This window comes from Oryctolagus cuniculus, chromosome 9 (assembly GCF_964237555.1).
Source record: "Oryctolagus cuniculus chromosome 9, mOryCun1.1, whole genome shotgun sequence".
NCBI lineage: Eukaryota > Metazoa > Chordata > Mammalia > Lagomorpha > Leporidae > Oryctolagus > Oryctolagus cuniculus.
Window position 1 is genome coordinate 86,837,005 of NC_091440.1, and position 27,501 is coordinate 86,864,505.

At 44.3% G+C, this 27,501-nt stretch overlaps 1 protein-coding gene and 1 non-coding gene across 2 annotated transcripts in view; one reads left to right on the top strand and one right to left on the bottom strand.

Moving 5' to 3' along the window:
- Positions 1–8,292: 8,292 nt before the first annotated feature.
- POLR1D (RNA polymerase I and III subunit D) overlaps positions 8,293–27,501 on the bottom strand; it is a 53,000-nt gene continuing 33,791 nt past the window's right edge. The window contains exon 3 of the mRNA XM_051834138.2: positions 8,293–9,967. Coding sequence (XP_051690098.1) covers positions 9,700–9,967 — 268 coding nt within the window. The 3' untranslated portion in view covers positions 8,293–9,699. The remainder of the gene's footprint in view (positions 9,968–27,501) is intronic.
- On the top strand, positions 18,703–18,809 carry LOC127487703 (U6 spliceosomal RNA). The gene has a single exon (XR_007914760.1). It is a non-coding gene; the product is annotated as a U6 spliceosomal RNA (small nuclear RNA).

Below are 27,501 nucleotides of genomic sequence, written 5' to 3' on the forward strand. Positions count from 1 at the left end.
ATATTAGAAACTGGGTGTCACCCAGAAGTCACACACTTGGGCATGAAATGAAGTGCTAACACGACATCGGACTCAGAAGGTTCTGCGGGCACAGGTAAGATTCAGGAGCAGGTGGCTCAGACTTCCACTGCTACAGAGGAAACTTGCTGCCCTGCCTCTCTCCTTCAGCCCATCCATCGGGCCTCTGGTGGCCACAGGCACTGCCATAGCAGTAGATGACCCTAAAGAACATTGGAGCAAAGGATCTGTCAGCGGGTGGCACATCTACTGGACCTTAGGTTATCTACCTTCAAAAGGAGAAAAAAAATACTAGAAGTGCATGTCTACACTGATTCAGAGGCAATAGTCAGTGGTTTAGGCAGATGGTCACAGAATGGCAGGGATAAGATAAGAGAAAACGGTATAGACGAGGTATATGGATAAACCTCTCAGAGTGCAAGAGTGGGAAGTGAGTGTCCCATGTGCATATTCACTATCAGGAGCTCAAAGCAGAAAAGGGTCTCAATAACAGAAGACAGGATCCTTCACTCTGTATCTCAGTGAGCTTCTCTCCTCTACCTCTCAGTGTGCTTGGGTACAAGGGGGCCGTGGCGGCAGGATGGAGGTTAGTTCTGCATGGAGATTGCCACCAGTGCTGATGTGGCTCACACCACCAGTTAACTGTAGAGATCAACATTGAGCCCCCATTGAGCACCAGGCCCTGAAAGGCACAGCCAAGCTCCCAGCATCAGGTTGATTGGAACAGACTCCTCCCCTAATGAGCAGAGCAGTAATGTGTCCTCAGTGGAGTAGATACTTATTTTGGACATAGATTTGTCTTTCTTGTCCACCATACTTTCAGCATCTCCATGTATATGGATTTATTCTATGTCTTATCTACCATCATATTAATCCTTGCAATTTTCTTTCTGACAGAAATCTATCTTAGTGGCAAAAGAAGTGAGATGACATTTCCAAAAGGGTCACTTTTGTTACAACAAAAGCCATCAGCTAGATACCGCTGGTGTTATAGAACAGTGATTGTTGAAGATTCATGGTAACAGCTGGGAGATAACACTTAGGAATATTAGGGTATTTTTCTAAATATATGATACAATTTCTCCTGTATGTAGAAAAAATGGGTCCAAGAATCAAGAGTTGAAAATAGAAGGAATGGCTGGCGCCATGGTTCTCTTGGCTAATCCTCTGCCTGCGGCACCGGCACCCTGGGTTCTAGTCCCGGGTGGGGCGCCGGGTACTAGTCCCGGTTACTCCTCTTCCAGTCCAGCTCTCTGCTGTGGCCTGGGAGGGCAGCGGAGGATGGTCCAAGTGCTTGGGTCCCTGCACCTGCATGGGATACGGGGAGGAAGCACCCGGCTCCTGGCTTTGGATTGGTGCAGTGCCAGCCATGGTGGCCATTAGGGGAGTGAACCAACGGAAGGAAGACCTTTCTCTCTGTCTCTCTCTCACTGCCTATAACTCTACCTGTCAAATATAAAAAAAAAAATTATAAAAAAAAAGTAAATAGAAGTAGTTCCTCTGACTATTGCATGAACCGCTTCTTGCTTCCTCTCCTGGTTGTGGGTGCTGCTTTCACACCTGCTCCAATAATCTTCACTAAGATTTGGAAAGTGGTCAATCTCTTTGATGTCAACCTTCCTCACAGGTGTGTTCTATCTCGCTCCTTGATGACAATGCTGTTGAACATTTTGTCAAGTACTTATTGACCATTTGTTTGACTTATTTGCAAAATGTCTCTGCATTCTTTTGCACATTTTTCTTCTTTGCCCTTTGAATGTTTTAAATTTTCTGTCTTCTGTCTTCTACTGCCATTCATTTGCTACTACATCTTCCATATTTTTTCTAATTTTCTAAAACTATTGTTCATTTTCACTTTTGTCTCCTCTTTCCTCTCTTCCTCAGTGCCAGCAGCAATTCTTGCCAATGTCTCCATCCTCTCTCTCTTGGGGCCTTACTCTCATGCCTTTCATTCTTTGTACACTGGGTTTTCCAGGACGTTTTTGCCAACTGGAGCCTTTGTGAACACATGTGAGGGGAAAGAACTGGGCAGTGTAAAGAGAAGCTATTGGGTTTGCCTCTTATGTATTTTTCTTTTACAGACTATTCCTTGTGACAAAAGTTATATACTTTATATATATATATATATATATATATATATATATATAGTTAAAGACAAATTGATTTATTCGAAAGGCAGAGTGACAGAGGGAGGGAGAGGGAGAGAGAGAGAGAGATTAAGAGAGACAGATCTTCCATCCACTGGCTCACTCCCCAAATGTCCACAACAGTGGAGGCTGCACCAGGGTGAGGCCAGGAGCCAGAAATTCCATCTTGGTTTCTCATGTGCGTAGCAGGGACCCAAGCATTTGAGCCACCATCAGCTGCTTCCCAGGATGCATTAGCAGGAAAGTGAATCAGAAGTAGAGTAGCAAGGCCTTGAATAGCACAAGATATTGGATGCAGGTGCTGCCAAAAGCAGTTTAATGTACTGCACCACATCATCAGCCCCTACACTTTTATATTTTAAAGAGTATGAACCAAAAGAAAAAAAGTATATTAATGGAATGGACATCTCTTCACCTGAGGCAACCCTTGCTATCCGTGTGTTGGTATCATTACACATGTTCTTTTTTAAAAATTTTTATTTATTTATTTGAAAGTCAGAGTTATACAGAGAGAGGAGAGGCAGAGAGAGAGAAGTCTTCCATCCAATGGTTCACTCAACAGTTGGCCGCAACCGCCAGAGCTGCGCTGATCTGAAGCCAGGAGCCAGGAGCTTCTTCTGGGTCTCCCACGCAGGTGCAGGGGCCCAAGGACTTGGGCCATCTTCTACTGCTTTCCCAGGCCACAGCAGAGAGCTATTTGGAAGAGGAGCAGCCGGGACTAGAACCAGTGCCTGGAGCTTCAGGCCAGGGTGTTAACCCATTGTGCACAGCACTGGCCACTCACATGTTCTGTGTACACACAAATATGCATGGCACCATGCACTCAAGCGCACACACAAACACATTGGAAATCATACCCAAATCATGTCCAAATGGGCTTATACTTGCCTACAGTTCTCAAGCTTACTTGTTTTTTTCACACAAAAGTACATCATCCATAGTAGTGCATATATACATGTGTATACACACACACACATAATTCTTTTATTTAAAACAAACAGCTTTGTCTTCAAAATTATGTGCATGGTTCAAAATTTAAAAAGGAACAGCAGGAGAGGAGACCTGGCTCCATCCTTCACTCCCACTCTGCTTACACTTCCTTGATATTGGAGTTACTCTGTGTCTAAGCAAATGGTTCCATTTTATTTTCTTACAAAAATGGGAATATACATACCATTCTGTAGCTTGCTATTTTTTTTCTTAATAGATCTAGGTGCTTCCTTTTAATTGTTTTCTTTTAATATGTTCATAATTGTAAGAGCTAAGTTTTTTTGGTTGCAAGCAAGAGAAACCCACAATATGAGTTTAAGCACAAAGGGAAGATGCTGGTCAACAGTGTCACCAGCAGGGGTGGGAAGAACAGCAGCAGGGTTGTCTAGGGGCCAAGCAGCAGGAATGCGAGAGCCATCTCTCTCAGACACTGACAACAATGACTTCAGCCCTGGGGGTTCTGCTCAGGTTCTGCACCCCTCAGAGAATCTAATGGCCTGCTCTGAGCCTCCTCAGTCAGGTCTCCATCCTTGTATGCACCTGTCTTGCCTCCTCTTACCTCAGTCACCTCTTTAAAGAACCTATTTCCAAATACAGTCCCATTCGGAGGTCCAGGGTGTTAGGGCTTCAACATATGAATTCCAGAGGGCACAATCAGCCCCTTACAGATACACCCTGCAACTGAACACAAAACCAGACCGTGAAATTCCTGGGAGCAGACTGCTTTGTTAACAGCAGAGAATATTTAAAGATTCTTGGAAATATTGAGTGATTTCACCACTCACAAATTGCTTTTTTAGCATACTCATGTCATAATTACTTAAAATGAAAATAGCAACAACTCTCCCTCACTCCTAAGTCTGCTAATTTCAAAGGAGAAAAAAAAAACATTGTAATAGGCTTTTTTCGGGTTGTTTTTGGTGATTTAAATATTTTTTCCAGGTTTATTTGGTGTGCGTTTTTTCTTCAGTGTCCATTTCATCTTTTTTTATAAAAATATTTTTATTTATTTAATTTGAGGTAGAGTTACAGAGAGGGAGAGACAGAGAGCGAGAGGTCTTCCATCCATTGGTTCATTCCCCAGATGGCCACATCAGCTGGAGGTGGGCCAAGAAGCCAGAAGCTTCTTCCAGGAGCTTCTTCCGGGTCTCCCACGTGGGAGCAAGTGTCCAAGTACTTGGGCCATCTTCTACTGCTTTCCCAGGCCATAGCAGAGTTTGCTCTGATGAGGAGCAGGAAAGACTCGAACCAGCACCCATATAGGATGCTGGCGCCACAGAGGGAGGCTTTAGCCTACTTCGTCACAGGGTCAGCCCCGACCATTTCATCTTCACTGCTATTATTTTATAGTCTTATTGTTTTTTTTTTTAAATTTATGTATTTATTTGAAAAGGCAGAATTATAGAGAGGAGAAACAGAGAGATATTCCATCCATTGGTTCACTCCCCAAGTGGCTGCAATGGTCAAGGCTGGGTCAGGTCAAAGCCAGAAGCTTGGAATTCCATCCTGGTCTCTCACATGAGTGGCAGGGTCCAAGGACTTGGGCCATCTTCTGCGGTTTTCCCAGGTGCATCTGTAGGGAGCTGGATGGGAAGTGGAGCAGGGACTCTGACCTGGTGCTCAGACGTGATGCTGGTGGTGCAGGTGGTGACTCGTCCTGCTGTGTCACAACCGTGGCCCCTCTTTGTGTATTGCCATGTAGCAGCACTGTGATGCAACTGGTGAAGCTGCTGCTTGTGACACTGGCGCATACCTGGTTATGAATCTTGTGGGTTGTGTGCACTGGTAACATTTTTGAGATGCATATTTCTAAGATTCATCAGATACACATTTTTAGTTCATCAAGATGAAAATTTTGACTTTGAAACAAGATGACAATGAAAGAATCTGTACTGTTTTTATGCTGATGGACCACCACCAACTGCTTCAGCAACAGAGACAACTGGAATACCTTCAGGCAGGGCTGAAAGCAAAATTCAGGAAGCAAAAACTCTACACCTTTGAATACAGAAGACACCAACATGACCTACAAGATTTTGAGGGCAGGGGTTAAAGTTCAAGTCTGGGCCCAGTATATTCTTGTCCTGTGCACCTGGCTCTCTTAAATGCTCACTGAGTGAATGAATGGTTTGTTCTTCACGAAGGAAACAGAATAAAACTAGTCTTAGTTTTATCTCGATAAGTTGGTATCGAGCTTTCAAAGACCATGCAGCAGACTAATGGGTCCATGATTTCAGCGGCTTGTAGTTGGACAGTGTAGACCGGTTCATTGCTACAGTCTGAGCAGGATTTGGCTCCCCAAGTCATGCAGATGTTAAGAGTCTGAAGTCCTATGGGAATGGTGCTGCAACAATGGAAACTTAACCCAGTCATGTTGTCTGAAGGTAAGGCTTTTAGGAAGTGATCAGACTGGATTAGTTTGCTAGGGTGGAGAACCATGATCAAAGCGCAATGGCAGCCGGCGCTGCGGCTCACTTGGCTAATCCTCCGCCTGCGGCGCTGGCACCCCAGGTTCTAGTCCTGTTCAGGGCGACGGAGTCTGTCCTAGTTGCTCCTCTTCCAGTCCAGCTCTCTGCTGTGGCCCGCGAGTGCAGTGGAGAATGGCCCAGGTCCTTGGGCCCTGCACCGCATGGGAGACCAGGAGGAAGCACCTGGCTCCTGGCTTCCAATTGGGGCAGCGTGCTGGCTGTGGCGGCCACTTGAGGGTGAACCAACGGAAGGAAGACTTTTCTCTTTGTCTCTCTCTCTCTCACTAACTCTGCCTGTCCAAAAAAAAAAAGTGCAATGGCTTTCTCAGGAGAGCCCATGTAGGTGCTGTCTCTCTCTGCCTCCTGGATCACCTCAGGATCCTCTCTGCCTACGTTGCTGTCACACCACTCTTATCAGATGCCTCATTGCTGGGGCTGCCTGACCTTGAACTGTGACTCTTCAAAACCATGAGCTGAAATAAACTTCCTTTCACAGGTAACTTGTCTCCGGAGTTTGTTATTGTGATGAAAAACCAACTCATATTCATCTTGAAGAAGCCAACCCTGAGGAATTAGTGGGAAATATCAATTAGGAAGGACAGAGAGTCAGTGTTGAGGGCAGTCTGTACCATTACCTGGAGGGGAAGCAGCTCCGTCAGACATTTCATAATGGGTTATAGCTGGAGTTTGTTTCACATAGGGAATTCTTATGTTATTAAAACCAAAGGGAAAAATTTGGGCTATGTAGATGGAAGAAATAGTGCATCTGATTAACTATTATTGGTGCTCCCCAATCTGCATTTATTATCAATCTTTTCAGGACAATTTCCATGGCACTCTGAGATTTATAACATGGTAATCTAAATAAAACCCGCTATAGAATGCCTTTGAATTTTGCTTATGATATTATCTTTATATACTTAATCTAACTCTTTATTTGGGTGTTCCAGTGTGTATGAGTTCATACTTCCTGGAAGTATTTTTTTCCTGAATGGAGAACAGGTTTCCATTTGGCAAACTCACTTTCCCAGGATCTGGTCTCAAAGGGGCCTTGGCTCTGATCTGGTGACCAGCCTTTCTGAGGCAGCAGACATGGTTTCCCCAATTTCTTGGATTACAGAATGTTATTTATGGTGCCAAAGAGGCCTAGTGTCTGAGACTTCTTATGCTCACAAACTATTGTCCTTGGGGACAGAAAACAGCAGACCTTAAATACGAAATAGCCTAGAATTTTAGCTACACCTGAAATTAGTTTCCCATAGAAACATTCCACTAGTGGCCATTAACAATTGAGTTGTGTGAGCATTCCTCTTGGATCCAAACCAGCTACAGGGAAGCACTTCCTCAATGCAACGTTCCCTGATGAGGCTTCACATCCAGTTCTGCAGAATAAATCTTAGCAAGGGAAAGGTGTTGATTATCAAAATTCTTTCAGCTCTTAAATTGGGAATCCCTGGAGCATGCATGCATTGAGACAGCCCAGTCCAGGAAAGAACACGGGCTAATTCTGTCTAGCTCTGTGGTTTTGGGCAAACATTTTAGTCTGGCCTCAGTTCCCCTTATTTGTGAGAAACTCGGATGCAGTTCTTGGCTCCCGGCTTTACCCTGGCCCAATCCTGGCTGTTATAGGCATTGTGGAATAAACCAATGGATAGGTCTTTCTTCTCTCTCTCTCTCTCCCTCGCTGCTCCCTCTGCCTTTCAAATAAAAAATTCAAACACATAAAACTTTAAAAAGCACTTCTTACCTACCAGATATCTTTTATGAGTCAAAGATGACAGCATGACTTCTAGGGTGGACACATAGATATGGAATCAACATAAGTTTCTTGCTAAGTCACTCCATGGCCATCTTGTGGAATCAGATGTGAGGAAACTTCTTTTAGTGCTCAGCCCACTCCAAAGAAAATTCCCTACCCTGGCTCCCTCTCCCTTCCTGCCTGGGAGGCTCAGGAAGACTACCCACGAGCAGTGGGTTGGGGGTGGCCCTAGCCTTTTGTTTCCTTGTCTTAGAGACTGCTTTCTAAAATGGGGTGAAACAATGAGATCTGCTAAGTTACATTTGCATTTAACTCTTTCTTGCTCCTTTCAAGTCACAGCATGAAATGTAGTTCTTAACACCTGTGAATTTTGCATTTCTTTCTCTGCTTAACAGAGTGGGTCCTCAGGGACTGTACACATCCCAGTTGGCAGAAGAGGAAAAGCTAGCCAGCAGCTGAGGCAGGATTGAGTTTCTCTGGACCTGGGTCCCAGGCTATGTAATGTCTAAACCTAGTAGAACTGCAGATTGGACAGCAGTCATAATGAGGTGCATGGGTGCTCCCAGCAGCACCAGGATGAGGACCACAGGCATGTGAGGGAGCTGGTGTCAATCTCAAGACGACCCCTCTCCTCAATGTGGAATAAAAGTGAATAATTTGCTGTTGACATTTTATATGCAGGAAACCATGAATGATCTTGAAGAAAGCTTTAAAAATTCTAATACAGTTCTCTCAAATGGAAGCAGTGTTTCTCAAATTTTTTTTTTAAGCCATTTGTCTTTCAACTCAACCTATACAGGAAAGGTAAGAGTGCTTAGGCTAAAACTTTGAGTGTAAAAATGTGTTCATTATATTCATTCCCTTTTAAAGGACAATGAACTTGATCAGTTATAGATAGAATGCGTAGGCAAATGGTATAATTCAGCTTTATTTTTACTCAACAAGAATTTCTTAAAAACTCCACAACTGTGCTATTTCTAATCAACATTTAAATACAAAACATTTCAAACTAAGCACAAATAATCTAGGCTAATGCATAACTAAATCTGAATAGTCATGAGGCAAGTAATTCCTCATGTCTGAAAGGAAGTGTGCCATTGTGACCAAGTCACAGGATGATCCCTGGACTCTGGGGCGGGGGAGGCATCAGATGAGCATCAGATGAGCTTGCTCCGGGGCTGTCAATCCTGAGCAGGCCGAGGGTGGGCTATCCTAACATCTCCCCAAAGCTCACTTTTTTCCATGTGCTCCTTTCTGGCTTTTCTTGTCTGCTGGGGGCAAGGAGCAGAGCTGTGGCCCAGCGCTTACCTGCAGGCAGGCAAGAAGACCCTTGGAGAGCTGGGGAAGGGGCCAGGGAGGCCAGCTCTTCTTCCTTTCCTGGACTGGGGAGGGCTCTTGGAGACCCTTTCCTGAGTGTCAAGGAGGAATATAGGTCTGAAAGGTTTATGATTGTATATTAAAATCTGAAAACTGATACGAGGGGGAAAGCCATTGTAAATATGCTTTTATTTATTAAAGTGAAGCTTTCTGGAACAACTATTCTAATAGTAGTGTTGTAAGTCTTTATCTAAATAAGGTCCAGCACTAAAATAGTTATGTTACTTTTAACTTTTTGAGAGTTCTTGTCAAAGCACCACTTAAAACCTATATAATCAAAAAAATTAAATGTAGAAAACTTGTTCTATCTAAGGAATGACTTTGAGAATGCCCAGGAAACCAGAGTTAGTTCTTGAACCTCTGGTCATTTATATAGAGTGCTCCAATCCAAGGCATTTTGAGAGTTCCCTGTGTTGTTCACTTGAAGGAAAGCCCCATGCAACCTTATCACAGCGCTTCTTGGTAAATCCCAGCCCTCGAGGCTGCAAGTGTTTCATAAAATGGTCACTGGCCACTTTCCTATAGTTTAAGTTGGACACCTCAAAAAGTAAAATATAGGATGTACAAGAATTTTATTTTTTGAGAAATTCTGAGAAATGACCAAAAGCGCAGTACATGAAAAAACTGGCTTAGTTTTAACAATCGCTGAGAACTTTAAATTCTAGATTTGCGTATTTTCAAACAACTTCCAAACAAGAGAATAAAAACAGTACTTAGGCACACTGCCTTGCCACCACCGCTCCCAGCACATGCCTTTCAACTTGCTTCTTGGGCAGAGTCAATTTTTCGCCTGCCACCCACAGCCTCTCTAAGAACAAGGGATCTGCGGTAAAAGCCACGCTCAGTTGTTCGCCCTGACGCTGAGCCGTCCTCGGCGCTCGGCCCCGCACACCTCCCACCGGGCCCCGCCAGGCGCCACGGGCAGGCCGATCAGGCTGCCTCACCGCCGGCTGGACCGCGCCTCGTGCTTGTCCTGGGCGCGGCGCTTGCGTGGTGGCGAGTGCCTGGTGGAGCTGCGAGCGTGCAAGCTGCGCTTGTGATTGTGGCTTCTGTGCTGCTTCGGATTTGCTTCTTTCTGGTCCTGGCTTTTCGCAGGTTCCTTATCGCCCTCTTTTTGTTCGTGGTCTTGCTCCTTGTGGGAGGGCAAGGTGTTCTTAATTGTGTTTATTAGAAATCTTTTATTTGTACCAGCAAGAGGACACTTCATCCTGGGGAGTGAGAGAAGAGGAAGAGCATCACGTGAGGCAGCAGACGCCAAGCGACCCGATCAGGACAGTACCCAGAGCCTGCTTCCCAAGACCCGAGTGTTCCGCTCTCCTTGCATGCCACCTAGTGTAAAGTCTGCGTACAGGGAACCAAGACAGCCCCTGAGACACTCCAGGACCTGCCGGAGCCTGCGCGTCTCTCCTCCTTAGTGGGCCTTTGTTCACAAGGCAAATTGACGGAATCACTTGATATTTTCTCCTGAAATAGGTGCTCAACTTGACTACAATCGGTTCCAAATTAAACTTACTGGGGCTTCATTTTTCTTACCAGTAAGTGTAACTCAGTCTCTTCCCAAGGAACAATAAAGTATATCCCGCTGTCCTTTTTATCTGTTTATTCCTCTTGAATTACCTGGTCCTTGTTTCTTTTCTAAACTTTTATTTACTTGAAAGCCAGAGACATAGAGGTCTCCCATACACTGGTTAACTCCTTAAATGCCTGCAACAGCTGGGGTAGAGCAGGCAGAAGCTGGGGGCTGGGGCTCAGTCTAGGTCTCCCCTATGGGTGGCAGTGGTTCAAGTGCTGGAGCCATCTCCTGCTGCCTCCCAGAGCACGCATTAGCAGGAAGCCGGGATCATAAGCAGAGTCAGGACTTGAACTCAGCACTCATCTGGGATAGGGATGTCCCCAGTGGCGTCTTAACCACTTCGTCAAATCCCTCTATATCTTGAGTACAATAGCTAGATGACTTACTATAGAACAAAACTACAAACATGCAGTAATATTTTTCCTTAAAAACAAACCTCTCATTCTTCTTATTAGGACTCTGGTCTGTGCTCTCTCTGGGAGAACCTTCCCCACACTCACCCTTGGAGTAAATTTCTCTGCATCGTGTATTTTAGGAGCTTTCTGAATCAAGTTCTCTCAGGAGAGAGGTTGTAACTATTAAGTTGCCAACCTGCATGCTTTTATTTACATATAATGTATGTGTATATATGTCTCTATATATTACATATATAATGCATATATATAAATTAAACTATTCATTTTTCAGGTGTAGTAAATATTTCATTTTGGAACACTCCCATACAAATGAAAACCTGCATATTTCCCTTGGCCTTAAGCAGTCTGCCACATATTGGGCTAGTTTAGGGGTATACCGATCCCCAAATCATACTGCTCAGGGTGGTTGGCATTAAGCAAAAACGAAGATGGGTATTTCCAGCTTCCAATAATACACTGATTTATAGGGAATCCTACATGGTACTTCAAAATCAGTCCAACAGCACTCCACTGTAGGAACCACACGGTCCAGCACCACAGCCTCACTTAGAGAGATGTGTCTGACCACCCCAGGCGACCCAAATGGCAATGAATATGGGAGTAAAAGGAGGGGGGGATTAGGAAAAGAAAATATTTCCTGCTGCAATTAAGTAGCTCTTGAGCCGATAAGAAAAGAGAAGTTATCAAAGGTTACTCAGCGAGCTGTGCCTGGCATGCTCAGATGAGGAGAAGTGATGGGTGAGAGAACTGCAGCATGAGGACAAGCAACCCAGTGAGAGAAGGACAGTGGTGGAGGGCAGCATAGGCAGTGGGAATGTCCAGAGGAGCTGACAGCACTGGCGTTCAGAAGCCACAGTGAATGAGAGGAGGGGCAAAGAAGAAACGCCAACAATCAAGAATAAACAGCTGTGGCTCCAAACTACTGTGCCACCCAGTGCGGGGATCCAAACTGTGGGGCTGCCTCTAGCCCTCTAGGGCTTTCTGAGCCTGTGGAAGAAATTCGCCAGCATCATGCTATGCAGTAGTCCCAAGGCAGAGCCGTCTGCAGCTGGAGTGACAACAGCACAGCACCACTTCTGAGCAGCGAGCAGCGGCCACGCTCTTCCTGCAGTGGTCTGTGAGGGGGCTGCTGAAATCAGGCACTCGAACCACTGCCCAGGCAAACTCAGCGCCAGTTCAGAAGAGCGCTACATCCTGCATGTTCCAACCAGCCAGCACTGAGGACCCATGGGAGGACCACCCTTCAACTGCAGGTGCCTCTTTCGGCCAACAGTGGCCTGGTACTTCCTGTGAAAGCCAAAGCGTTTTTGTGAGCAAATGGATCACATCTGTCTCTTGGATATATAAGGCTAGGAATAGCTGGTGACAAAATGGCCAATTTCATAGCATTCTGGACTATTTTCACTGAAAAGGCCATTTCAGTGCTGGTAAAACTAGTCAAAATTTCTCTGGAATAAACAATGAAGGACAGGCGGTGACCAAATAAACCAGGACCTTGAAACACCACCTTCAGTCAACTCCTGGCAAGTTCCATTCACTCTGTTCTCTTCAGTGTCAATTCATCTTCTGTGTGTACGTGGGATGGGCAGAGCCCTGTTTCACAACTGCGGTGCTGACAGCAGGGAAGCAGCAGAAGACACGCTCCTACTGGTGTGACCCACAAGAGCGATTTTCAGAGAATGAGATGATTCTCCATAGTGCCAGAAGAAAACTGGCAACGTGTCTTCTTAACACCAAAGACGCAATTTTGAATGTTGGCTGTGCCTGGGATTCTAGCCAATGATTGCTTTGGAAAGACCATGATTTGCTGGGGTGAGTGAGCTTTGGAAGTCAGACCTCTCCCAAACATGCAGTACACACTTTAGACATGGTGACAAATACTCATTCATACTCTTAAGAATAAATACAGCCGGCACTGCGGCTCACTAGGCTAATCCTCTGCCTTGCGGGCACCAGATTCTGTCCCGGTTGCCCCTCTTCCAGGCCAGCTCTCTGCTGTGGCCAGGGAGTGCAGTGGAGGATGGCCCAAGTCCTTGGGCCCTGCACCCCATGAGAGACCAGGAGAAGTACCTGGCTCCTGCCATTGGATCAGTGTGGTGCACCGGCCGCAGCGCACCGGCCGTAGCGCTATTAGAGGGTGAACCAACGGCAAAAGAAGACCTTTCTCTCTGTCTCTCTCTCTCACTGTCCACTCTGCCTGTCAAAAAAAAAAAAAAAAAAAAAAAAGAATAAATACAGGGAGGAGTCGCAAGCAGATGTGAAGATACATATAACAAATTATTTTGTGTAAAGAAATTACAAAATCTACGGCCGATGATATGGCATAGCACGTATTCTATGAGTGCCAGTTGATATCCCGGCTGCTCTACTTCGCATCCAGCTCCCTGCTAATGTACCTGGGAAAGCAGTGGAAGATGGTCTAAGTGCTTGGGCTCCTGCCACACACGTGAGAGACCCAGATGGAATTTTAGGTTCCTGGCTTTGGCCTGGCTCATCCCCAACTGTTATGACCATTTGGGGAGTGAACCAGTGGATAGAAGATATCTCTCTCTCTTTCTCTTTCTGTCTCTCCCTTTTTCCTGTATCTCTGTCTTTCAAATAAATAAATCTAAAAAAAAGTTTTAAAAAATCTGCATTGAACAGATCCAAGAAGAAGGATACAGCATCAAAGCCAACATCTGAGGAATCAACTGGGAGAGCTGCTCTGGTCTTTAATGTCATTAATGCTGACCCTCACAGCCAGTTGTTTTATTGCTGAGAAACCAGACTACATGGTGCAGTGGCTGGGCACACATGCTCTGGAATCACACCATCTAGCAGACTGTACCCTAGGCACATTATTTCATCTCCCTACTGCCTATTAGCTATTTGGTGGGGATAATAGTGACTATCTTAAGAGCTGCATGCAGATCAAATGAGCAAAAACATGTAAAGTGCTGAGAGCAATGCATATGGACATACAGATAACCAGCACTTAAGTTAATTTAGCTTTGGCTCATGAGCCTAGTCTACCACTGACTCAGCTGTGTGACCATGGGAAAGTCACTTAACTCCTTTCTTATCAGTTCTCCCCATTTGTAAAGGAGAAATAATAAAAGTACCTACCTTATAAAGTTATTTATAAAGATAATGGGATAATGCATGAAATCTGTGGCATAGTGCCTGGCATACAGCAAAGCTTCAGTAAGTGTTACCCAGGGGTCCAAAATTTCTTATCCCCAGTTTTAAACTTTGAAAATCAAGTTCTTTTTATGACATTAAAATTGTTTGGCAGCAAAACTGGGCCTGATCTGATTCTGGCTATTTATATATAGTTTCCATCCCATTTACTGTAAGCATTCAGATGTTTTACTGATGAAATCCTGTGCTAATAAACAAGTATGCTGGACAGGAGGACTGTAGGACATACCGTATGTGCCCTTTATAAAATGGGAGAATTCCTAAACTTTGAAACTCCTCTGGACCCAAAAACTTTAGATGAGGCATTTTCACATACTCTCTCTTCATGGGAAAGAGCACACATGGCACTGTAATAAGTGTATCAGTGATTTTTCTAAGATGGCAACTCAAGGTTATCATGCTAAGTCTCAAATAACCTGTTGGAAAGTTAATTGAGAACAAAGCAGAATATCTGATGTTTCTCAATTAAAAAGAAAAATCTAAATCATAATTAAAAGTTAATGAGACATTTTCATCACAATGGTGATGAAATTAAAAAAAATTCTGCTACTTGAAATGGTTAGACTTTTCTATCTGGAAGTTTCAATCTAAGGATAGCTCAATTTTCCACTGATATCAGGATCGATGGGCTGGTAATTTACATTTCCCAACCATTCTGCAAACTCCCCAGGACTCTGCATTCTCAGATGTAATCCTGAGGTTGAGGCAGTGATCTCTACAGTCCCTTCCGGTTCTAAGAGTCTTTGCTTATGATCTGAATGTAACCCTTCTAGAAAGGTCTCTCTTGTCCCCCCCCACCCCGGTATTTCAGATGGTATGAGAAATGGGTATAGACACTCAGCTGCTGTTATCATCTTTGAGGTGCAACTTGGAGCCCTCCAGGAAAAGGGCAGCCCATGGCTGCTGATGTATCTGCACCACCTATCACTGCTGCCCTAGATGGCATGCTGGGGTGAGGGACCAAGGAGGCCACAGAGCAGGGCAGGGCAGCTGCCTTCCTGTCTGTACCTTACTCTGGCTAGCTGACTCTCTCACCTGGATAATTTTTAATGTTTGGTTCTAGAAAGTTATACTAGCTTAGGGGAAAAGAGTCCTATATAAGCTGTCAACAGCATATATGGATATAAAACTTTAAATAGGAAACTGGTTAAAACTGCTTTAAAAAGTTTTAACTCTCAAATTTAAGACTGGTCTATCTATATTAAACTTTAAAAGAGCAGCTGGGGACAGGTATTTCATTTAGGCATTAATGACACTGCTTGGGATGCCCGCATCCCATAGGACAGTGCTTGGGTTCAAGTCCCGACTCCACTCCCTGCTCCATTTTCCTGTTAATGCACCTCCTAGGAAGCAGCAGGTGAAGGCCCAACTAGCTGAGTCCCTGCCTCCCACAGAGGGGCTACAGACTTTGGCCTGGCCTGGCTCTGGCTGTTGCAGGCATTTGGGGAGTAAACCATCAGATGGGAGCTCTCTGTGTTTCTCCGACTTTCAAATTCATTAAATTAAAAGGGAGGCAATTCTCCTCACTTTCAAATCGGTCAGCCCAGGAGCTGTGCTGGGCTTCATGTGCCGATTAAAGAGATCAAGATGGATCAAGGATAGCATTATAACTCTTCTTTTCTTCTTTTTCTTTTCTTTTTTTTTTTTTTTTGGCCTGTGTAAGTAGGCATATTGTATAATATTTATTTTAAAAAGGCACTTGCTCCCTGCAGTTAGTTGTCAGAATCAACTGTGGAAAACAGGAAATTGTAAAACAAACCTAAGAACAGACAGGGGAAGATCAGGGGAATTGTTTTTTTTCTGATATTTCTATTTCTGTCTCTTTTGCTGTAGGATGGAGTTAGTGGTATCCAGCTTGCTACAGATACAAGCCTGCCACTTCTGGCTTTAAAAATATTTTTATGAATATGAACCATCAAATAGTGACCCATGATCACTCGCCACTAGGGTTTTATGGTAGAACAACAACAATGATGCCACATTTATGAAGCAATCACCCAGTGCAATGACATTAACAATTTTATCACTACAGCCATCATCCATCTTACAGAGGAACAAAAGAGGAGGCAAGGCACTGATGCACCATTCCAAGCTGGTCAGATGTGCGGCTGCACCGGAGCCAGGAGTTTGCCCCAGACTCAGCTACTGCTGCATTAGCAGTGCTGGAGCAGAAGGAGCAGAACAGGGAAAAACTCGCTGTGGTCCAACCAGACAGCCAACGAACAGAGAAGCTAGGGAAGAAACTACAGGTGGAAAGCTCATCAGTGTGCCTGTAGCCAAGGCTTGTCTATCTAGGACAGGCCCAAGGTAGCAGTGCCAACCACGATGTCAGGTCTGGAGCACTCAGGAGCCCAAGAGAATTCACCGACACAAGCAAGGACAAAGAAAATCCCTCACGCACACTTTGAGATGTATGAGCTACAGCAGGCATTGAGAAATTATGACTCATAAAAATTACTTTTAAGGTTAGATGTCTTTGGATCAGTGAAGCACTTCAATTCATTCCTTTATTCTAGAGCCAAATCCATTCCCAAACCAGCAAACAGCAATTTATCTTCCACCCTATACATTTCTTTGCCTTATCGTGGATATAAGCCTAAAATAATGCCTCGAGAAAGACTGAAGCAGAAGTGTGATTCTGTGAAACAAGGGTACTATTTTTTATCTTGATGATGTGGTTGATTACAACTCATTTTGTTGTTTAATGCCACCACAACTACCATAACCACCCATGGTGCTGCAGCTTATAATTTGGCAATCAAATGCCTCTGTGTGTGGCAACCTGAGGGATGCTTTTATAGTGTTATAATCCCTATCACTAACAACCCTTTAATTACTCTGCATACAACAGTCCTGAGGCTCATGGTGGGTGTTCAGTGACTTAAAAATAGTTGACATAGGCATGTGTGTATATGAATATATAATACAAAATCAGAGAATCTTTCAAATACAAGGTAATGTGCTAGCTCGTGAACCAAAGTAAATACCAGGCTATCTGTCTACATATCTGTGCTCTTGAGAGACTGTGGAGAGGTACAGGTAGGGAAAGATGAAGTTCAGAAGTCGCTTTGTGGGAGAGACACGGCTGTCATCCTTGGCCTGCTGTCCCCTTAGCAAGGCAAATCATTTACATGGATATGTGATCCAACAGCACCTGGGCCAGCGCTCTCTGATGCACTTTCGTAATTGGGTATGAGAGGAATGTGGAAAGCAATCCCAGAAGTTTATCAGGCAGTAATCAACAAAACAGCCAATGTGGGACAAGGAGCACTAAGCTACGCACAAATTCTACTCCCATCACCAAGCAGCTAGCAGGGATCAGCCTCAGGAAACCTCTCTGGGCTCCATGTGCATTGAGTATAAAGTGAAGGCTTTCAGTCTGTGGGCCTGAAATATGAGGATTTCAGCAAGTTTTTGGAAAATGGCTATGCAAAAACTAGGCATGAATTTCAAAATGTTTTTGCACCAAAATATTTTAATTCCATTTTCCCACAGACTTTTTGAAGGATCTTCTTCGTACTTCCAAGAGCCTTATTCTTAAACCACCTGAGAGGTGAGCCCTTCCCTCCCTCCCCAGTGGTTTCAACACAGGTGCATGGCACTCTCCACTGTGATCATGTGTTCACTGGTCTGTGTCTACCAGAGGATTAAAAACTCTACAAACAGCAAAGTGTCCTTTACTGCTGCCTGTGGCCTCTTCTTACTGGTGCTCAGCAAATATGAAAATGAATAAAGAAACACATGTCTGGAGGCAGACAGGAGAAACTATATGCTTTCCAATATCCAAAAGATGGTGACATAGAATGGAAAGATGAAGTAGGTGATTTTTCCCCTGACAAAGTGACCCCAGACCAAAACAGAAAAGCATCCAAAAACACCATTCCTCTAAAAACAACTGAGCTGAGAAAATGAAGGATCTTTTTTTTTCTCAATTCAACCTTTGGGGCTTTTGGTGCCAAAAGATAAGCTTTCCACAGGCTCAAAATTATATTAGGCTATAGAGAAACTGAAGTGAATGTGACCAGAATAAAAACAGCTTTGTAAACAATGAAGCTGGGCAAATTCCTGAAATTTATGCTTACAAACTCCCTGTGTTGACTAAAAGAAAGTCATATGGGCCAATATTTCAGATTCCCCAAGGCCTGTGCCAACAGCTTCTGAAGAGGTTCTTTTGCTGAAATACACTCAAGGAAGAATACAGCACTCAATGGTCTTTCTTTATGAAATAAAAAGTTCAGCAATCTCTTTCTGGCACCCTTTCAAATACCTCAGTAGGGTTTTTCTTATGGAACGTCCCAAGTGAAAAACTGCCACTCACATTGGTTGCACTTTAAATTTTAAAGCAAATACAAAGTTTAGATGCTTAGACAAACAGGCCATGGTCCACCAGTAAGCCACAGATTGTCTACTCCTCGAAGATCTGCACAAGGAGGTCCTCTCTGCAGGGATGGGTCTGGACTCCTGCAGCAGGACACCTGACCAGGCTGCCTTGGCACTACCCCCGCACAGAAGAGACATCTGCCCTGGGCAAGGTATGGGGCCACCTGGGGTCTGCAGAGTAGACTGGCATTATTCCTTCTTCTTCTTCTTTTTTTTTTTTTTTTTTTTTTGACAGGCAGACTGGACAGTAAGAGAGAGAGACAGAGAGAAAGGTCTTCCTTTGCCACGCTGATCCGAAGGCAGGAGCCAGGTGCTTATCCTGGTCTCCCATGGGGTGCAGGGCCCAAGGACTTGGGCCATTCTTCTTCTTTTTTTTTTTAAGATTTATTTTCTTGTGCTCACTTCGGCATCACATATACTAAAATTGGAATGATACAGAGAAGATTAGCATGGACCCTACACAAGGCTGACACGCAAATTCGTGAAGCGTTCCATGTTAAAAAAAAAAAAAAAGATTTATTTTCTTCAATTGAAAGACAGAATTACAGAGAGATGTAGAGACAGAGAGAGAGAGGTCTTCCATCCAAAGGTTCACTCCCCAGATGGCCACAATGGCCAGAGCAGCGCTGACCTGAAGCCAGGAGCCAGGAGCTTCTTCCGGGTCTCCCACGCAGGTGCAGGGGCTCAAGGACTTGGGCCATCTTCTACTGCTTTCCCATGCCATAGCAGAAAGCTGGACTGGAAGATGAGCAGCCAGGACTAGAACCGGTGCCCATATGAGATGCCAGTGTCTCAGGCCAGGGCTTTAACCTGCTGCGCCACAGCCCAGCCCCCATCATTCCTTCTAATTAATAGGGATTGGTAATATGTTTTTCAGATTTGTGGACATGTCAAAATCACCTGGGTGTCTTTTTAAAACTCCAAAGCCCAGGCCACGTCCTGTAATCACTGATGGTGGTACACAGGCATTGGCATGTATTTGAAGTTCTCCAGCTGATTCCAAATATGCAGATAAATTTGGAAACTAGTGGCTAAAAGTTTCTATTTACAAATACATGGAATTCATGTTTGTTGTCTTAAGTGAAGCAGGTTATCTGTCGCTCCCCGTCTTCGTGGAGGAACGACACAGGACCCTGCGCTGTTCTTTTGTCTGCTCGGCCCTCCCCGGGTTTGCTGCTGGTTCTTCCCGGGTTGGCTACCGACCCTTCCACCTCCGTGGAAGGGCGGTTCCCCCTAGCCACTTTCCCCACTTCCTCAGGAGAGTGGCACACCGCCGGCCGGCTCTCTCGGGGGCTGCACAGGTGTTCCTTCAGATAGATGTTCCCCTTAGATGTTCCTCCTTGCATGTTGTCTCTCTCCTCCTTTATAGTCCTCTTCCACCAATCCCAACTCTGCTACCCACACGCCGAGTACGCTGCTCTCCTCCAATCAGGAGCAGGTCCTACAGTTTATTGGTTGAACTGGAGGCAGCTGTGTAGAAGCTGTTTCCCTTCTCAGCGCCATATTGTGGGAAAGCAGATGCATAGAATAAGTCTTAATTCCAGTAACTTAGTCTAGTCCGAGTTGCTCCCCACAGTTATCAAGGAATTGAACCTTGTCCTTCAGTAAGCAGAAGCAAGCCAGGATTGTCTTAGGTCCAGAACTCCTTTCATAGCCTGTATCCCCTGGGGTATACTGGAGCAAGAGCTGGCTAGGAGAAAGTCAGGTGCCCCTGAAGTCACCAGTACCCAGAGATTCCCGCTTCTGGAACAACACAGACAAACAGGACAAGGGAGTTGGCATTGTGGCTTAGTAGGGTAAAACACCGCTTGCAACATTTGCATCCCAAAACCAAGTGCCAGTTGGATTCCTGGTAGTCCTGCTTCTGACCTGGTTTCCTGCTACTGTGCCTGGGAAGGCAGCAGAAGACGGCTCAAGTACTTGGATCCTTGCCATGCATGTCAGAGAGCCAGATGGGGTTCAGGGCTCCTGGCATTGGCCTAGCCCAGATCTGGCTGTTGCTGCCATTTGAGGAGGGAACCAGAGGATGGAAAATCTCTCTCTCTCTCTTTCTGTTGCTATGCCTTCAAATAAATAAATCTTTTAAAAAGGACAGTCAAAATGTAAAAACAGAGAGAGAAAAGTAAATAAACTTCCTTTTATTTTTAAAGCAATAAAGTCTTCCATATGGTTGATTTACAGTAAACATTACTAATTTTGTTAAATCTTGTTTGTCTCTGGGGGCTGCAGCTGTGATGCAATGGGTTAAGCTGCGTGGGTTTGAGTCCCAGGTGCTCCACTACCGATCCGGCTCCCTGCTAATGCGCCTGGGAAAGCACTGAAGGATGGTCCAAGTCCTTGGGGCCCTGCCACCCGCACGGGAGACCTGGATGAAGTTCCTGGATCCTGGCTTCAGCCTGGCCCAGCCCCAGCCATTGAAACCATTTGGAAAGTGAATCAGCAGATGGAAGATCTCTCTGTCTGTCTGTCTCTCCCTCTCTCTCTGTAACTCTGTTTTCCAAATAAATCAAAAAATCTTGTTTGTCTCTTTAATAATTATGTGTAGAAATGGGAAGTACACACAGCGTACTTTTGCTACACGCACAGTATGATGCTGTCACATGACTGAGTGGCAAGTTGAACCAGCTGCCTGCTCAGAGGGGATGAACCTGCCACTTTGAAGAAAGCAATTCCCAATATTCATTGCCAAAATAAAATGGGCATTTAAGTGAAAGAAAAATGAATTTTGGAAAATGTGAACCTGACAGGTACCCCGCATTTAAAGACATTTCCGAGGTTATCAGTGGTGATATTTACAAACAGGATTTAAGAAATGTTATATAATGACATATGTCAACATTTGGCAAATCTTCCTGACTCAGGGAGCACTATTTTGCAGGTGACCAATGACGATATAACAAAACTAAAAATGGGTAGAAGATCCACTCAAAGTGCAATGTGGACCGAAGGATTTTATTTTTAAAAAATAAGAAAATTTTGTATTACTAAAAAGAATGTGAACAAATTACCACCAGTGGAAATTACTTGCAAAGTTTTGATGTAGTATCAAAGCAAAGTATCCTCAGTTTTCTGAAACAGCTATTGAAATACTTCATCCTTTAAAAAGATTTTATTTGAAAGACAGAATCACAAACACACACATACACAGAGGGAGACGTGGGGGAGAGAGAGAGAGAAGTCTTCCATCTACTCATTCACTCCCTGATGGCTGCAACAGCTGGAGCTGGGCCAGGCCAAGGCCCAAGGCCAGGAACAAGGAACTCAAGCTGGGTGACTGCTCTCACATGGGTGTCAGAGGCTCAAGTACCTGGGCTATCTTCTGCTGCTCTCCCAGGTATGGGGTTTGGCAGCATCAATAGAGGCAGCCCCTACTTCCTTTTCTAAACACATGTTTGTGTGAGGTTGGATTTCCTTCATATACTTGAAGCAAGATTAAATAGTGCGACAGAATGCACCTGCAAAATAGTGCTCCCTGAGTCAGGAAGATTTGCCAAATGTTGACATATGTCATTATATAACATTTCTTAAATCCTGTTTGTAAATATCACCACTGATAACCACGTGTCAGGTAACAAAGAGGTTTGCAAAATTATTAAACCATGTCACTGTATTCAATGCATTTAAAACACAGTTACTTGTCCAGAGTTGGCATTCTAGCATAACTGGTAAAACCATCACCTGTAATGAGGCATCCCATATGGGCACTGGTTTGTATCCCTCTTCTCCATTTCCCATCCAGCTCTCTGCTAATGTACTTGAGAAAGTAGCAGAAGATGGCCCAAGTACTTGGGTCCCGGTACCCATGTGGGAGACCCAGAAAAAGCTCCTGGCTACTGGCTTCAGCCTGGCCCAGCCCTGGCCATTGTGGCCATTTGGGGAGAAAACCAGCAGATGGAAGATTCTCTCTCTCTCTCTCTCTCTCGTAACTATGACTTTCAAATAATTAAAAATAAATCTCCTTTTTTAAAGATTTATTTTATTTATTTGAGAGACAGAGTTACACTGAGGGGCAGAGACAGAGAGAGAGGTCTTCCATCCACTGGTTCACTCCCCAGTTGGCCACAATGGCTGGAGCAGCGCTGATCCGAAGCCAGGAGCCAGGAATTTCTTCCGGGTCTCCCACAAGGGTGCAGGGGCCCAAGGACTTGGGCCATCTTCTACTGCTATCCTAGGCCATAGCAGAGAGCTGGGACTAGAACTGGCGCCCATATGGAATGCCGGCGCTTCAGGCCAGGGCTTTACCCGCTGCACCACAGTGCTGGCCCCTAAAAATAAATCTTTTTTTAAAAAAAGTTATTTGTCATATAAAATGTTATCTTAACATGTAATAAGTTAATCACTTTTATTTTTAATGAATTACTAAATATTGACTCAGTTCTAATATTTGTATTGATAGACACAACTCACATAAGCAATATGTTTGGAATTTTCAATAATTTTTACAAGTGTAAAGGATTATAAGACTAAAAAGCGCATGAGCCACTGTTACATTGGAAAAATATAAACATGCCAACAGGAAGCCTCATCTCATTGGCTAATGGAAAGTGTAAGCTTCACACTGTACTTCACCATGGGATCTGTCTCTTACGAATCTGAAGCATCTGACATGGCCTGTCACAGTTTACTCCCTTGACAACAAGAGAAGAGCTGCTAGTGTCCTTCCTTCTATAGTAAAAGGTCCCCTAGATATGAATCTGACACAACTGCTAGGGGAGACAAAAGACATTTCTGGCCTTGCAGCTAGATGTAGACAGGAGACTAAATTCTGGCCAATGCGGTATACATGGAAATGGTGTGGACAGTTTCTGCAACTGTTCATAAAAAGAGGCAGTGTGGGGCCATCGCTGTGGCACAGGGGGTTAACATCCTGGCCTGAAGCACCAGCATCCCATATGGGCGCCGGTTCGAGAACCAGCTGCTCCACTTTCGATCCAGATCTCTGCTGTGGCCTGGGAAAGCAGTGGAAGATGGCCCAGGTCCTTGGGCCCCTGCACCCACATGGGAGAATAAGCTCCTGGCTTCGGATCAGTGCAGCTCCAGCCATTGCGGTCAATTGGATAGAAGATCTCTCTCTCTTCCTCTCCTCTCTCTGTGTAATTCTGACTTTCAAATAAATAAATAAATCTTAAAAAAAAAAAAAAAAAGAGAAAGAGAGAGAAGGAGACAGTGTGCCTTCCTTTTCTTCATCCTTTCTGCTACAAAGGTACATTTTAATGGCTGCTACTGTATTAGGCCACATAGAAACAGTCATGTCCTATGTGGGAGATCTGGAAAAATGGAAGGAGACTGGGTCCATGCTAACTCTGCTGAGCTACTAACCTAACTGGGATGATACCCATAAAGCACCCCCTGCCCCCCAAGCCTTCTCCATGGGAAGCAGAGCTGGCATGGATACACTAGTCCTTTTACCATCATAAAGTTCCACTTAGCTAACAAGTGCTACTAAGGCTGTCGGGACAACTGACTTCTATCTGGACAGCTGCCTAGACACAAAGGATCCCCTGGCATGCTCCTCACATAGCAAGGACCATGACTGATATTTGCTTATGAACTTGTCAGATCATCTGAAGTCATGATGTGGCTCTAAGTCTTTCATATAAGGTATCATTAGACTATATCAATGACTACTGATGCAGATCCTGCCTTACACTGAAAACCCTAGCTCCTGTCCCTAACAAAGTTTGTACTAATCTGATTCAGATTGGTAGAGGCACCTTAATTCTGTAAAGGAAAGAGAAAGTTGGAAAGAAGGCAGCAGCAGAATTATCTAATATTTACTATGTCATGCCAGGAACCAGGCTGCATGCTTTCATATGTATTACCTCAGTGAATTTTTACAATTATCTTCCCAGGAGGTAGGCATTTTACTGAATCTAAGATGCTTACGTATGTTACATAGAGACTGACTTAGTCACACTGGATTATTTCATTATATAATTTCATTCATAAATACATCAGAATTTCTAAAAAAGTTTTTAAAATTAAAATAGCAACAGTACCCCTATCATACCTAAAAACATCAAAATGAATTCTCTCATAACTTCAAATACTTCCAATTGTCTCATGTTTTTTACAGTTAGTTTGGGTACAGATACAAGGTACACATTTTATTTGCTGTCCCTCAAAGCTATTAATTCATAGGCTTACCCTTGTTTTCTCCCTGAAATCTATCTGTTGAAGAACTGCATTGTGTTCTATGTCCTGTAGAATTCTCCCTATTTTTTGGTTTTTGACTGCAGCCTTATAGTATCATTCAATATGCTCTTCTGCCCTCTATTTCTTGCAAACTAATTACTATATCTAGGTAGTGATTTGATAAGATTTAGCTGACTTTTTCACAAGGATGGCTCATGGATCTTACTGCAGCTGTTTGTGGTACAAAGACCCATCATCATATGCAGGTACGGTCAGCCTGGCCCATTCATTACAAAGCTCCTTATCAACCTATCACCTCATAGAGTTAGCAGCCACTGACTTTCTTTGCCTAGATCCAATCTATCATTGGTGCAGTAAAATGGTGTTACTCCTAAACCAGTTTGCAGAGGTATAATTTATATAGAATAAAATGTCCCCTTTCAAGTGAGCAGTTTTATGGGTTTTGACAAATCTATGAAGTCATGTAGCTGCCACCACAGTCAAGATACAGAACATCTGCAGTCAACCCCTTCCTCCCACCCCAGGTCTTGGCAACCAATGATCTGTTTTCTGTCCCTACAGTTCTAGATTTCCTAGAATGCCATATAAAGTGGAACCATATAGTGTATAATGTTTTGTGTCTGGCTTCCTTCACCTTGTATGACACTTTTGAGATTCATCCGTGCAGTGAGTATCAACAATTGTGCTTCTTTCTTTCTATGGTTGGGTAGCATTGCATTCATAGATATAACCACCATTTGTTTATCCACTCATCAGCTGAAAGGCATTTGGGTTGTTTCCAGTTTGAGGCTATTATTAAAAAAGCTGCTATGCGCACTACTGAACAAATTTTTTTTTGGTGTAGATTTAAGTTTTGAATTCTCTTTCATAATTTGCTAGAAGGAACACTATGTATGGTGAGTCTACATTTATAAGAAATTGTCAAACTTGGCCAAAATGGCTGTGTGGTTTTACATTTCCACCAACTCTATGTGAATTCTAATCACTCCACATCCTCATCTTTATTTTTTCAGTACTGTCAATTTTAAAAAATTTTTCATTATTCTAGTGTGTGTAGTGGTAAAGGGATCATTTATGAGGCAAATGCACAGACACATACACAACAAGACAAAGCTCCTGCTGCTTCACTCCCTAAATGCCCAAAACAACTGGAGCTGGGACAGGAACCCAACTACTTGAGTTATCACCTGCTGCCTCTATGGGCATTAGCATTAGCAGGAAGCAGGATCAGAAGCAGAGATGGACCCCAAACCTTGGTATTTGGTATGGGATGCAGGTACCCCAACTGGCAGCCTAACAGGAGGCCAAATGCCCAGCCCTAGACTGTGGTTTTAATTAGTATTTACCCAATCACAAATGATTTGAGCATCTTTTCATATGACCACTGGCCAATCCTGTATCTTCTTTGATATAATACTTATTCATTTTTTTTGTCCATGCTAAATTGAATTGTTTGCCTTCATATTATTGAGTTGTTAAGAATTCAAATGATGGGGGCCAGTGCTGTGGTGTAATAGAATATGACTCGACCTGTGATGACAGCATCCCATAGGGCACCAGTTCGTGTCCCAGCTGCTCCACTTCTGATCCAGCTCTCTGCTAATGGCCTAGAAAAGCAGTGGAGGATAGCCCAAGTGCTTGGGCCCCTGCACCCATATGGGAGACCAGGAAGAAGCTCCTGGCTCCTGATCAGCCCAGCTCCGGCCATTGCATCCATTTGAGGAGTGAACCAGCGGATGGAAGACCTCTCTCTCTGCTCCCTCTAACTGTAACTCTGCCTCTCAAGTAAAATAAAGAAATCTTAAAAAAAAATTCTAATGATGATAATCTTATTCCATAATCTTTCTACATACATTAGTTGTAATTCTCCTATAGAAAGTTTGCTTTCATTGATTACTTGTAACTTGGGGGTATAATTTTTACAAGGAAGAGAAGAAATGTTTGATGCTTCTATTTACCAGTTTTGTGAGTTATGATTTAGCTTCCTAGCATTCTCTAATAGGTTTGTCATTGCGATTATCACAATGATTGCACAGATTTTTAACAATTTTAGGTGTTTCAGTCATTCTAGTTTTATTTTAGAGGTGACTAAGTTATCCCATCTTTGACTAAGGGGAGGTCTTTCAAGTTAGTTACTGAGTCTTGTCGCTCCCCCTCTTCATGGAGGAACGACACAGGACCCTGCGCTGTTCTTTCGTCTGCTCGGCCCTCCCCGGGGTTTGCTGCTGGTTCTTCCCAGGTTGGCTACTGTCCCTTCCACCTCCGTGGAAGGGCGGTTCCCCCTGCCACATTCCCCACTTCCGCAGGGGAGCGGCACACCGCCGGCCGGCTCTCTCGGGGGCTGCACAGGTGTTCCCCTTAGGTGTTCCCCTTAGATGTTCCTGGTACATGCCGTCTCTCTCCTCCTTTATAGTCCTCCTCTGCCAATCCCAACTCGGCTGCCCACACGCTGAGCACGCTGCTCTCCTCCAATCAGGAGCAAGTCCTACAGTTTATTGGCTGAACTGGAGGCAGCTGTGTAGAAGCTGTTTTCTTCTCTCCCAGCGCCATATTGTGGGAGAGCAGATGCATAGAATAAGTCTTAATTCCAGTAACTTAGTCTAGTCCGAGTTGCTCCCCACAAGTCTTACATAACTTCTTTGCTTTCTGGCATGACAAGGTTCCCCAACTTCTCTTATGCATTTCCTGCTATGTAACGTGAAGAGTCTGGTCTTGGCCAAAGGGAGGGCTGCACTTTGTGCTCAGCTTCTACAAGGTAATCTGTCTTATCTAATGGAAATACCCTTGTTTAGGGTGGTTCTGGCCACAGTTAGGAGTATTAGAAAGGGGGCTGGTGGGACTGGCATTGTGTTCTAGTGGGTAAAGCTGCAGCCCGTTGCACCGGCATCACATATAGCTGCCGGTTCGAGTCCTGACTGCTTCACTTCCAATCCAGCTCCCTGTTAATGTGCCTGGGAAAGCAGTGGAAGATGGCCCTAGTGCTTGGGCCCCTGCGTCCACATGGGAGATCCTGAAGAAGCTGCTGGCTCCTGGCTTT